We start from the raw sequence: 14667 nt of genomic DNA, 5'->3' as shown, positions 1-14667 counted from the left end.
GTTAATGTCAGAATTTTAGACATACAAATGTCAGGACACTTGCATAGCTATGCACGTTGGTAGAAACAGCAGACGCTTGAAATACAGTCACTAAATGTAAAAATTATTACAATAAACAAACATCAGCAAACGCAGAACAAGTAATCTGTGAAGAATAAGCCATTAACCTTGGTGTGGTATTCATATGATCACTGGTATCAGTGCCAGGAATGATAAATGGAGGGAAACAGCAACCAATTAATAAGGTATGTGCACTTCCCCCTATTTATTTTTTTCCAGATTAATTCATGTCTTTATTTTTTATAAACAAAACAAGGAAATTACCTATTTATTTTAAGACCAAGACTTTGCAGCAATAACGTAAAATTCACGTGAATAGTTAAGAAAGAAAATAGTGACCTTGTTACAGTTATTATTCAGGATTTATGCCAGTTTCTGGAAACCTCAAATAGCAGATATACAAAGAAAAAAGAAATCCGTATACTATCAAACACAACTATCCTGTAATACTATGGTGTATATACTATAAATAATTCAGCTACAACCAGGTTTATGCCTCCTTCTTATAATGAAAAAAGGCATTAGCAAGAATAGTGACAAAACCACTGCAATAGGTAAGGACCCAAATCTCATTTCTGGAGGATACATGAACAAAATAGGTGTGAAATACAGTATATATTTTCTGAAATCAGGACATTTGCTCCTAAGGAGCACTGCATGCAAAGGGGATCATTTGTTTCTCAGGCATACATCTGATCTTGCCCATTATTCCGCAGTCATTATCCTCAACACCTTTCTGAGAATAAGTTGTCTAGAGAAACCAATTCGGCTGACAGCTCTAACCCCAAAGTTCAGAATGAACAGGCCCTTCTCTTGTATTCTTTGTTTGATTAATATATCCTGTTTATGACAAATTCAAACAACTAATTTCTTTCCATAGTATCTTTCTAGTCTGTTCTGTGCAGGGCATATTACCTTTGGTTCAAGCATACACATTATTTTATCCTTCCCAGTTTCTGGGAAGTCTTTGATTTTGTGTTTTGGGGGCATTTTTTGTTTGTTTGCATTTTCATTTCCTCAAATAAAAGTACAAGGAAGCTAAACCTCCATGCAAGACAGAAACTTTGGCACGCTGCACTGCTGCAGTCCATTAGGAGAGCAAATTAAAATACTATACACATTAGCCTCTGTACTAATTAGTCTAAGGAAGCTTTCAGATGGAGCCAGCCTTGATCTTACCTGTCCTGTATCCTGTGTTGTTGAGGTACACTGCAAATGTACGTATTTCATGCTGAGCCTGCCAGGATGGAGAAGAGCAGTTCTCATTGTTAGTGTAAGTGTTGTGGTTGTGGACGTACTTCCCCGTAAGAATAGAGGAACGAGATGGGCAGCACATGGGTGTTGTAACAAAGGCATTGATGAAATGAGCACCTCCGTGTTCCATGATCCGCCTTGTTTTATTCATCACTTGCATAGACCCTGGAATAACAAACCATCTCAGAATTATTTCTCTCACAAGAACTAAGAGCTCACATGTTGTATCAGAGACCAGAACAAAGCACATAGTAAGGGCACTGTAGCCTCATAGCAAACCCAAATCCAAAAAGATTATTGTCCCTCCTGTAGGGAAGTTCTTTTGTTTTAAGAAGGACCAGATACTGAAGTCCTAAGTTAAGATTCGACTCAAACCTGTTGACATTGATAACAATGCTTCTTTAATTTCTCTCACTCTAAGCTCAAGATTTAACACAGTAACTCTCTGCACTACCTGTGCAACCTTTTTTGAGCCATTAGTAGTGTTCCAGTAGCTGAAAGCAAGAAACAGCAGGAATGAGGCTAAGACAATGTGGCCTGAGGGTGAAAGTCACTTTGTGCAGCAACCCTGACCAAGGTTTGCATACTCAAACATTATTTACGCCTTGGTTTCAGAAGATACCTGATGCACTGTATTTTGTGCCAATTTTCTGCAAAAGGCTGAGGGTTGTAATCACAGAACCATTGAGGTTGGAAGATTATTTATCCAAGAGTCTGCTCAAGCAGGGACTGAGCTGTTCTCTAAATAAAATGTTCTTTTTCCTAATGTGAGGTATTAGCAGGTATTGATTTATGCAGCCTTCACTGAACCAAAGTAAACCCCTCATAATAATTTCCATAACAGCTCACTGAGCTCTATCTATCCACTTGATCCATTTTGATAATCATGTTATCTAAAACTCTCCAACTTTTCTTAGGCTTGGTTCTGCAGAATCGTATTCTTAGGTGACAGCCTGGGACAGATAACACCCTGCAGTTTATTACCATCAACTAAAACCAAGCAAGCAAATTTAACTAGCAGGGACTTGGATGAATTGGGATAATGGGAGCAAAAGTCTTTTTGCTAACGATTACTAACAGCCATACTGCTGCCAAATGGCTGTTCTGTTTCCTATTTTAGGCAAGGTTTTGGACAAAGACTTATCTTTACTATAGACATCCACCCAGCTAAATCTGGATCCATATCAGAGTTCTTCCTACATGCAGAAACACCAAGGATCAGAAATAAAACAGACATTTAGTTTCCCTCACCTATCAGTGCCTGACAGTTAAAACTGCAACAGAGCGAGTTATAATTGATCTGTGAAGAAAGTTGGGGCTGTTCAGCCTGGAGAAGAGAAGGCTGCGTGGAGACCTCATAGCAGCCTTCCAGTATCTGAAGGGGCCTACAGGGATGCTGGGGAGGGACTATTCATTAGGGACTGTAGTGATAGGACAAGGGGTAATGGGTTGAAACCTAAACAGCAGAGGTTTAGACTGGATATAAGGAAGAAATTCTTTACTGTTAGGGTGGTGAGGTACTGGAATGGGTTGCCCAGGGAGGTAGTGAATGCTCCATCCCTGGCAGTGTTCAAGACCAGGTTGGATGAAACCTTGGGTGATATGGTTTAGTGTGAGGTGCCCCTGCCCATGGCAGGGGGGTTGGAACTAGATGATCTTAAGGTCCTTTCCAACCCTAACTGTTCTATGATTCTATGAATGGTATTTGTCCTCAACATGACCTTGAAAAGGACAGTAAACCTTTCCATCATCAACCCTCCCTTCATGTTATGAGCTGGGCAAGCCAATGGACAATATGAAGATGAAGGTATGGGCTCATGCTGGAGTTAGGGTTGGGGCTAACTTACCTAAGGCTGAGTTGGATTAATAGTTCAGTTTTAATCAATGCATACTGCAACCATTTGGCATAAACTGTATGTTGTTTCTATCAATAATGGGTTTAGATTTCTTCTAAGCTCTTTAGATAGAGATTTCATTATGAAATTGCAACAGTAATTAGGTTTGATACAGGGCACATTGAAATAATCAGGAGTCAAAACCTAAAAGGAAAATAGTCTCAAGCCATGTATGAAATCTGACTCTCTGGCACCATAAAGGAAGGCCAATTGCTACTATAGGTCATGTCACCTAAAAATTGCCATGGTATTAGTTCCTTCAAGATCCTTTTTTACTTGGGCCAGAGCCCATGTCTGTCATACCACTTCTTGACAAGAACCATGGCAAGTTACTGCACTCCTCCTTCAGAACTTGTCAAACTTCACATACCAAAAAGAAGTTTCTCAAGAAAGCAAGATTTTTTTGTTTCTGTAACTGTGGGATAAGTGTCACTGCTCAAAGGCACTAACACTACAGTTCAGAATTGTAACAGGCAATCATACATTATGCAAGCCTGAAAACTGCAGACATTTCCTCTGCGCTGTCTTATGAGCTAGCCCAAGTACAAACAGGCAGACCATAAGAATGTTTTGTCATCCCAATATTAAAATACAATTTAACAACCTCTTTAAATGACAGAGGCATCTGTGCATAAATAACAGTACATGTTAAGACCCCCCTTGGGGACAGTAACCTCCTTTAATAAAACTGCTGTAATGACAAGGCCCTATATATCAATAGTCTTTAATAGAAAAACATATGATCTAATCTGCTTCCCCAGCTTGAGAACTAACACAGAGTGACAGATCAGTGGAAGGTAAAAATCCAGCATACTCCTTTGCACAGTCTTAAATAGGCCAGCTTTAAATATTTTACACAGCATTAAGCCAGCCAACCAAAACTTATTTTCTTCAGCTTGCCTCTGATACAAACACAGAACTGTGAGAAAAAGTAGAAAATCATCTCTCTATGTCAGAAGATTAGTTATGTGTTAATCACCAACTGGAACCTCATCAAATCACCTCTTGAGATGGAAAACCTTCTGGGGTTTCATTAGTGGATATTCCAAGAGAAGTCATGCTTTGAAGTGTCAATATTTAATTCAAAAAATGTTCTGTTACCTAAACCCACTGATGATAAATAAAAATTATTCAGTAGTTACATGCAAAATTTCTAAGCCATTTAAGAAAAAATATCCATTGGCTACTGTGAAAATAGGAAAGTTTAATCAATGTGGTGCATTCAAGCTGCTCACGTAAAGTGAGGCAAAACCAAGGTGGAAAACCCACTTGACACTTCTGTGATATCCATAACTTTTCTCAGTGTGTCTCCACAGTTCACTTCAGGGATAAGACTGATATTTTGAGTACTACTAATGGAGAAAATATACCAGTTGTCTACGAAAAAATACTGACTTTCCCAATAGTTGCGTTTGCTGTCAGAGGTCATAATTTATGTAAGTCTTAGGAACTCCAGCTGTTGAAGAACATGTGTTAAGTCCCAAGTGACTTGGTCTACTCTGAAGCACAATTTAAGAAGTGCTGTCCATATGCAGATAAGTTAACTGAACCCCAGAATGCTAATTAACTGTCCCATAAAGCCTTCTATTTTTTTATCTTATCTGAACATCATTAGACACCCTTTTCACATCTTCATTTCCTCTTTTTTATTCTTCTATTTAATTTGAACGAAGCTCTAAGGCCTTAATCTCTGTATATGATAATTATGAAAAATCATCTTCCATGCCACTTCTATAGTTTTTCAGAGGAAGCTGTAGGAATATACAAACTACCTCTCACTCAGATTTTCTAATGTGGCTGAAATACTTTCAAAATAACCAGACCTTTCGCGAACTATGAGATAATGAAATAAGCTGGTTTGTTAAACCACAGAAGCAAGGCAGGCAAACCTAATTAAACTGGAGGTGCTGAGTCCATCACACAGGGGACATCAGCATTATACTAACTTGGACTTAAATGGCTCTAATGGGGGAAAGAAAAGTCTTTGTTTTTAATTAATTCTTTCTCCTTGTCAGTATATTCCTCTTCTTTATATTCTGCTTGTCAATACAACTCCCTTGATTAGACAGTCAACTGAGTGTGTGTGCTAGGAGTTCTCTGTGTTCTCATTTATCTTCCTCCATTTGTATATATTACAATTTACATTTGTTCTCCTTTGACCTGGAAATGCTGCATCCTTTTCATCAGCCCTTCATATATCTTTTCCTTTTTCAATACAAAGCTGAGGCTTGGTTTCCCAAGAAAAACTTGTGGTTAACAGTAGTGCAAATTCAAAAAAGTAGTAATAAAAAGTTGCACTCCTTTCCTGAAAGACATTCTGATAAACTCCACCTGCTGTTGGTACATTATTAAATATATCTTAAATTGAATAAAGGAAAGGCTGTTATAAGCACTTAACAATCGTGTTGGCTTCCATTTTGCCTCAAAAGTCAGTCACACAAGAACAATGAAAGCTAGAACACCCATCAGTTACAGAATATTTTTAGAAGCAGATGAAATCTTAGTTATGCACAGCTTTCTTTGCAACAGTTTCACAGCTTCCAAGTTTTCCTTAGCTTTTGTTCATTATTCACATTTTATTCCCATCTTTCTAAAGTGCATTAACCACAATCCCCATAAATGGCAATTATGATTAACCTGGACAGCTCTCCAGACAAGAGACAAGAATAAAAATTAATTCAAATAAATATTGGGTCTCCCAGAGCCATTAGTGGCAAATGACAAATATCAATTCTCAGCTTCATCAAATGGATTTTCCTTAGTTAGAGCCTAATTTGTGTGGACACATGCCCATTATGCTTTAAATTGGAAAGCATCAGATTATCAGAGAAGAGAAACTATACTGCCCAAAGGACTTAGACAATTGCATCAGAAACAAGCAGGCTAGCATAAAATGGAAGATGATAAATTTTTTAGGACCACCTTCTGAGCCTGCAAGATAATGCAGTTAAGTTCTTTTGGATATGCATTATTGAAGCTGCTTTCTTTGTGATCCAAATAACTATTAGACAAGTGACGATGACAAAACCAACGAATAATTTTCTGATCCTACTAATATGAATTACATTTGTATTTGGTGGGGTTAGTGCCATAGAAGGCTTCCTCACCACCTATGAGAAGAACGTGACATCTACAATACTGCAGGCATGCAGCAACACTGATAAAAGGAAAGCATCTGCAGGAATATGATGGTTTAGTGTGAGGTGTCCCTGCCCATGGCAGGGGGGTTGGAACTAGATGATCTTGAGGTCCTTTCCAATCCTAACTATTCTATGATTCTATGAATATTGCCACATTGTTATTATTAACTTCCCAGCTAGATGAGGAAGTGTGTAAATTATACAAACTGATTAATTTTACTATTGTGTTCCATTTCTTCTGTGAGGTCTGTTTTCCAGTTTCTCCCAACTGTCAAAAACCTCACCAGACCACACATACACAAGCTCTCATCTTATCATCCATGCTTTATACCCACTTAAAAGCATATTTCCAATGCAAAATTATTAATGTAAACTGGTTTGTGTTAATCACTTCTAACTACAGACAACATTTAATAAATATAAGCTTGTTCAGGTAACAAACCCAGCCTCTGTCAGTTAATTCGTTATTCCAAATCATTAGGCAAAGCACATGTTTAATCTTCATCTCCTTTCTTCAACAATTAACACAGCACTGAGTAACACAGTATGAAAAGGTCTTACTAAGTGATCTTGGTCAGTAATTAACTACACATCTAAATGGACAATACCAAGAACAGTACGACTAAACTAGGTAACATTTAAGTAATTAAAATTAAAATTGTGTGTGTAATGAACGTCTGCAATTACACACAAAAATTTGGGTAATTACATGGTGCAATAATCAGTTATGAATTTAAATCGACTGCTTTGGCATGTAGCTTCCCAGGTTAAACCTGCAATCGCCAGAAGCATAGTTTAGGTGTCTAATGAAGACAGATAGGCAGGAGGCTCATATTTCCACAAAAACAGGAAGTTTAGCATTTTAACTTGAGACTAACTTTTGCTGTCCTTGAATTGCATGTGAATGGAAAGTATTTTCTACAGAAAGGTAGGTTTAAACTTTTGTTACTTGTTCTTCCTGTCATTTTTCATACTCATAAAAATAATTATTCTGAACACAAGAATCTAGATTCAAGGCAAAGCAATGCCATATATAAATCCTCTTTATGTTGGGCTCTTACCAAGTTCTACATCCTGATCATCAGTAAGAACAAGGATGATGTTTGGGCGAATGTTTCTACGGTCTCTTTGAAATCTTCCCTTCAGACGCTGATTTAACAGGAAAGCTGAACTTCCATCCAGCAGTGATAAAACAGTCATCATGAATAATCCAAGGACAATACTGTGCTGTGCCATATTGTGCTGATTTAGTGTTCTCTCTGAACAAGGTAGGTTAATGGCTTCTATTTCTTCTTTATTTGCAGGTCTCCTATAAGGGAGAAGGAAACAAGTGTTTATTTATACCTTGACCTCCCTGCCCCCCAAGGGACAGCAAGTTTCTCTCCAAAGTAGTAAAAAACAATATACTTGAAATAATCTAACTCCTAAGGAAAAGAAAAAACAACCCAACAAAGAAACAAACTGGACCTTTTTCTGTAGTGCCAGCTAGAAGCAGAAATTTGAAAAATTCACAGTTCGTGAACTGTTACCACTGTCAGCAATGAAGTTTCACCCAGTGCCCAAATCTGGCAGCAAGTTCAAGGATTTAGCAGGGAATTAAACCCTTACTTTGGCTTTGATACATGTAAAAAGCAACCTCCTTCCTTAAAGTTCTGGGATGTTTCAAGATGACATTTTTGTTTACTGCATCAAAAATGCAGATGTTGAAGAAAAAACCCAAACACATCTTTCCTTATTGCCAGGATTATGGCAAAATTCACCAAATTAACAACATTTGCAAATCCATAAAGGACCCTCAGACAGATGACTTGTTATACACTGATTTATCTTACAAATTTCATTACAGAGCAGAGCTTCCCAGAACTTGGAACTATGGTACAATGCTGTTTGAAGTCTACTATAGCTTTGATGTTCGTGTGATATCCCTTCAGCGTTTCTGATGGTTTCCAAGATTTATTCTTTTTTTTAATATCATTATTATTAATGAGCGCATTTGAAGGCCCATTACTGCAAATGTTTGAGAATGGAAACACCAAAGTGATTTGCAGCACCTGCGACTTCTCTCCATCATAAAACAAAATGAACCAGAATTAACCTGTTGCAGAACAGAGCACATCTAACTGGTACTGCTCCTGTTGATGAGCCAATTAAAAATCCTTCACAATTCTTACATGGAGGGTCCAAAAAATACATAGCCATGCTGAAGAATTTTTAGAATCATTGTTTTGCTCAATGTCCCTCTGCTACGAAGGGATTTTTCTCTTGCTTTTGAAAGTCAAAACAACAGTATGAAACTGTACTGAAAATATCAAGTACTAATTATTTCATCAGATCCAGCGATCAATGAGTCAGTTTTTGATGAATTCCCTGCTTGCTGCCTGCCTTTTCCTGGACTGGTGCCAACGACCTCTTGTAATGCATTGAAAAAAAACAACAAAAAAATCAATTAAAAATAGCACAAGGGAGAGTATCTGCTTTTTGTAAAGCCCAGAAATGCCTGACTAGAAAGAACCCAGCACAGAGCGTTTTACCCAAAGAAATACATTGGCGACACTGCCCCTAAAGCCACTTGGGAAAACACTTTTTCTTCCAGTAAATTATTTCATTGCCACATTATTACTTGATCTCTGCCAGCGTCTGTTCTTTGAGATAAACTTTGATTAAGGACGTTCTCATGCAATAGCAAAACCACTGGTCTGAAAAATTGTACTCTGCTTCTATGCTTATTTAACAAATGCATATTGAATTTTCATGTAAGTCAACAGATATGTAGCTATAGCATGATGCAATATTTATTAAGGCTGTTTTCCAAAAACATATACTAAGAGGGTTTTAAGGAGATGAAAAATCCTTATTCCTTACTAGTCTCTCCAGTGAGTTTCACAGGCAGGTGAAATCATCTTTTTTCATAGAAACTGAACATTGATTTTAAATACCCTAGCACTTGTTTCAATGGATAGGGAAAGAGAAAAGTCCAGATTCCTAAGTTTACAGCCAGAGCTTTAGTACCTCTGTGGCTACTCAGAGATGTGCCAGGCTGTAGAGGAAGGAACACCAACAAGTCCTATCAATTTTCATTCCTTGTACTCAGAATTCCATCTGCAGAAGCACAACTGGGAAGAATCATGTCAGACTCAATGTGTTGCTACTGTCCAGAATAGTTGAAAGCAGCTTGAAAGGCAAACCTGGATCTGTTTCAAAAGGGAAGAGGGGGAAAAAAAAAGTTAATTTAGCAGGCACATATTCCTGGACACCACCTTTTGGGGAGAGAGAGAAATGACTTCTGCTTTTCAGCAATTACTCTACATGTACTTCTGTTAAAAAAACCCAGTAAAATACAGTGACAGCATGTTTTCATTACACACAAACCTTTTCCTGAAGTTCTAAAAGTTAGTGTGGGTTTTTCTGCTCTACACTAGCCAATAGCTTCTGGGAATACTAGCATTTGCTGACTCTCCTTGCAGCATTTAAGGCCCTCCATTCTTGTGTCTGCTCATAACTACATTCACTGTATTGTGCATCTGACAGCCTTCCTTGCATTTTTCTCACTTTTAAATAAATGCATGGCAGTAACCTCATGACCTCATTGCCTCTTTCCCTTTGCCTGTCTTTTCCTCACACTTTATTGCCTGTCCCTCCCTCCATTGTCACTAAAAATAGAAGTTGTCCCCAGCTCAGAAAGCTGCTTCTCTATCTATAAAATACCCAACACATTTGGGGATGCACATAAACTGCTCTTCCACGGCTATTTTATCCACATTTATATCTTTATGGTTTAAAAGAGTTATCTCTGAGAGGATACTGCAAGTGAAGGAGAGAATTTCCTGTCAAGTACAACAGGCAACTTCTCCTGAACCTGTTATCTCTTTCGCACCCCCCTCCTCGATGAAGATTTTTCAACTACTCTGATGTGTTATGTTCCTATTATTATCAGAGTAAGTACTGCTGGGAACCAACTCAAAGTATGTAATTATGTGCAAAACTCATACCAATAACTAGGTAAGAAAATTAAAGCAATTTTAGAAAATAACCTGTTTCTTGAAGTATGCATCCATAAAACAGACATGCCACAACTAACAGCATATATGCAATAAAATCTAAAAGCCAGCTTTAAAACAGTTCTTAGAATAGCAACAGAAGAGGCTCTTGCCTGGATTGCCAGTGGTCAAATATAGATTGATTCTTTTTAACCCCTAGTCCTCAGTGAACTTCAGGGGAGAAATATGACAAAGTCTCTTTCACAGTTCTTTCTCCATTTCTGTCAACAAGTTTAAGCTGCAACTCATAGATAAAACCAGAAAAGTTCCACAGCAGTGCCCCAATCTGCCTTCACATTTAATGTAGCACCCTCTCCAATGATGCATTTTGATCTGAGTGGTACAGATGGTCTACTGCTTTCTGTGCCTCTGGAGGCCATCCTCCAATATTAAAGATGCTTAATCTGGAGTGGCTCCCATGAGAATTAGGTATGCCTCTTATTTTCTCTCAGATTACACATATGAACTTGACAAGCCTACACACTCCTGGTTTATATTTAAGCAAATGCTATTGGTAATTTATGAAGTGTTCTTCAGCTGAGGCACCTAACTCAGCTTGATTAAGCCTATGCAACCTCCTAGCAGGCTGCTTTAGACAAAGTCTGCATTCTCTTATTTTCTATGGTTTACGGTGGAGTTTAACAAGTCCCTGACTCCCTCCATAGCCTGAATTAGATACAGCTGCCTCTTTTTCTTCATAACTCCTGCTAGAATGGGGAATGAGAATAAAGCCAAACTTAATTCTCCTGTGTGGCAACACAGGACATTGCACTAAGTCACACTATAAATGTTGAAGAAATAAAGCCAGACTTCAGTACATTTATTCTATTTGTAAAAAAAAGGAGCCAAACTCTGTTCCCAAGTAGCATTTGCATCAAGAAAAGGCTTATTTTTAATACTGCCCTCTAACTAATGCCAGTTCTACAGCAGTAGAGGCAGGATACACAGGAATGCCCAGTGCCAGTTCTACCCTAGATGACATTTTTAACATGCTATTCATCCCTACTGCTTGACACAGGTGTAGGAGGTACTGTGTGCAAGACTCGTAACAGTCAGTACACCCTGGCATTCCCAATCTTTAATGCCTGTCCAAGCACAACTGTCCCATGCATGAGTGCAGTGCAACTTCACTGAGGTCAAATAATTAAGTTATTCCAATGTAATCAAGAGTAACACTTTACTCTTCCTGGAGCAGAGAAGGAACAAATATGTAACAAATCAATTCCAGTATCAAATACAAATTAATTAATTAATCCCACTCTGAGGTTACCTCTAGAGAGCTGTTTCTAATCCTACTTCTATTAACTGATTATTTTTTCAAGCAAATCTACTGCAAAGCACTGGTACCGAATTGCGATGGCAAGTTCAGCTCACCCAGCAGCCACTGCAGAGCAGGGCAGCAGCATATAAGCCACATGCTGGAACTGCACAGGAAGGGAAAACCGATGAGCAAGAAGCAACACACACCTGCTCTAAATAGGGCTGGAGCCACTACCAGGTGTATCGTATAAGCAGACTTAGGTGTGCCATTTGTCCAGTGTTTAAATTTATTGAAAGACATGGTGCTGGAGCCATTCCCTAGCAACCAACCCAATTAAAACCACTTTGCCAGTTAAATAGATTCAGCAGTGTTGCTGCTCTTTTAACTCTTGAGTCACTTCTACACATCCAGGTCTGGTTATGAGAAGTCCTTTTTCACTGATCATTTGAAACCATTATATTTTTGCTCATAAAACATAAACACATTTGTATATGGGTCCTGGGAAGAATATTGTTTGCAATCAAACAAGGTTCCTTGGGGGATCCTGGTATCAACATTATTGCTGCAATCTACCAACATATTCTATTTTCTTATAGCTTTATACTTTGGGGGGTTTTCCCCCAAGAAAGTAAAAATTTTAAGAGAAAGGACAAAACCAAATCCCAGTGCTAACTGTGCCTCTCAAACATTACAGTGTGCTGATTTATCAACACAAACTACAGCTAAACTGTTTTTATTTGCAAGTATCTACAGTCTTTTGTAGCTATTCGGAAGCTCCGGAACAGAGCTTCCAGGACTTGCTACAGTACTCAATAACTATTCAGATGGGTTCTTCTGACTCGCTTTCCTTATGCTGGTGAACTCTACACCAAACCTAAATATTAATCACTGGGGAGCTTACCTGTATTACAGAATCACTTCCCTATTCTACAACTTTATTTTGAATAAAATTGAATAATAACTTACTTACAAGTTTCTACAGCATTTGATAATTTTAAAGTGTTTTAAACAGTACCATGTACTTCCCACAAAGCCACAATATTCTTTCTGTTCACTCCTTGCATCTTGTCATTAAAGCTTCCCAGTAACACACACTCCTCAGACAGGTTAAACTGCTATGCAGATCCCCCAAATCCACAATAAAACACACTTTTCTGCACCACAAGAAATGATAATCCAATAACTGGGAAGAGATTAAGAATTATTTCCCTATTATACTTATTACCTCCACTTACTTACAAATCATAAAGATACACAATCTTTGCCTTTAAAGATAATTATGTTAACTTGTATTAAGTACAGTAATAACAACAGACTTTCACTTATGAAAATACCATAAGGTAATGAATGCAAGTGCTTTAAGATAGAAAAAGTAGGCGAGAACAGTTACCAGTGCACAAATACATCCTACCAAGTACACAAAATTATTTGTAGCCGCATACAAGAAAAAACCCCACAACCATGCTATGCATACACATACACAAGAACATACAATCAGTGCCCACATCACCCGGACACATGCCGGTATTTGCTAAATGGGAAGCCAAGTGCCAGGGCATCAGTTGCCTTTGGAAACTCTTTTTCCACACAGGCTGCCTCTCACCGAGCACGGGGATGCACCAGTAAGAGGGCGGCAGGCAGAGGCCCCGCCAGCACCCACAACCGGGGCCATACCCCGATCCTCCCACTGGGTACCCATTACCGACCGGCCAGGACCTCTCGCCCCGCCGCGGGCAGCAGCCTTAGGGCCGGAAGGGCCGGGGAACTCCGGCCGCATCAAACAGGGGTGTCCGGGGCCGCAGCGATCCCGACAGTACCCGGCTACTCTCACCCGTCTCACAGCCCCAAGCCCTCTTTCTCGTCACACCTCGTTCAACTTCCAGCCCCGCCCGTTACCTATGCAGCAGGAGCGCGGCCAGATCCGCTCGCTGCCTGCTTGCTGCATCAGCCCCTCGGCCCAAGCTCCCAGCTCCGGCAGCCCGGCTGCAGGGCACCTCCGCTCCCGGCTCTCGCCGCTCGCTCTAGCGCTCACTGCGCGGACGGCACCGCCACCCACTCACCGCGGAGCCGCGCTACGGCCGCAGCCCCATCGCCCGCCTGCGGAGCTGGGCGCTCGGCGCGACGGAGAAGCGCATCCTCCGGCCGTGGCGTCGGGCAGCAGCCGAAGCCCGTTTTCCAGTTCAGAGCAACCGCTCGGGCGGGCGCTGTCCCCGCCTCTTCTTCCTCCTCTCCCTTCTTCTCCTTTTCCCGTTTAAAAAGTTCATTTACCTCGAGGATCCTCCTCCCAGGGTTGACGCAATGCCCCGGCGGCGGGTAGGGAGGAACCTGCTCCACCAGCCAGAGTCCGGCGGCAGCACCGCGGGGGCGCAGCTCCGCACTCTGTCGCGCACGGGAGAAATGGGGCGGCCAGAGCTAACCTCCCCAGCTGCCACCCGGTGCGCAACGCCTTTGTGAGCCAAGAGGTCAGGCTCCTGACGGGTACTTAACCCTGACACCTGCGGAGGGACGGGTGAGGGCTTCTTAGTGTGTTGGAAACACAGACTCCATTTGCTTTGGTGCGGTTGATATTAAAGGGCCCCATCTGTACCAGGAATTACCTCCTCGAGGGAGGTTACATTCTACTCCTAGAACTTCAGGGTTTGTATAAATACCTAAATATATAACACGTCTTCGGTAGATTCCTTAAGGGCATTTTAAATGCCTGTTTCAACTATACTAATACATTAATATGCAAAAATAAATAAGAGCACAGCATTTCCTCTTAGCATTCCCAGGCCCAGGGAAGCTGTGGCTACCCCATCCCTGGCAGTGTTTAAGGACAGGTTGGATGAGGCTTGAAGCAATCTGGTCTAGTGAAAGGCATCCCTGCCCATGACAGGGGAGTGGAACCAGAACAGCTGTAAGGTACCTTCCAAACCAAACCATTCTGTGATTCTATGACAGTGTCACACATGCAGCACAAGTTATCTCAGAACTTCCCAACCCTTGTTATTACATCTAATGACAAATTGTCCACAGAG

General features: G+C 40.2%; 1 protein-coding gene across 5 annotated transcripts in view; it reads right to left on the bottom strand.

Moving 5' to 3' along the window:
* The window catches only part of SULF2 (sulfatase 2), a 148856-nt gene that overhangs the window by 55717 nt on the left and 78472 nt on the right, over positions 1-14667 (bottom strand). For 2 of the 5 annotated variants that reach the window (XM_005146719.3, XM_031047018.2), the window contains exons 1-4: positions 13708-13867; positions 9359-9540; positions 7411-7658; positions 1240-1479 (exon numbers count right to left, since the gene is read on the bottom strand). In XM_005146719.3, the coding sequence (XP_005146776.1) occupies positions 1240-1479; positions 7411-7585 (415 nt within the window). In that variant the 5' untranslated portion in view covers positions 7586-7658; positions 9359-9540; positions 13708-13867. Of the gene's footprint in view, positions 1-1239; positions 1480-7410; positions 7659-9358; positions 9541-13543; positions 13661-13707; positions 13868-14667 lie in introns of those variants that run through there. The other 3 variants (XM_031047015.2, XM_031047017.2, XM_031047016.2) reach the window with 2 other exon arrangements.

This window comes from Melopsittacus undulatus, chromosome 10 (genome assembly GCF_012275295.1).
Source record: "Melopsittacus undulatus isolate bMelUnd1 chromosome 10, bMelUnd1.mat.Z, whole genome shotgun sequence".
Lineage (NCBI taxonomy): Eukaryota > Metazoa > Chordata > Aves > Psittaciformes > Psittaculidae > Melopsittacus > Melopsittacus undulatus.
This window is presented reverse-complemented; position numbering and strand designations above follow the sequence as displayed.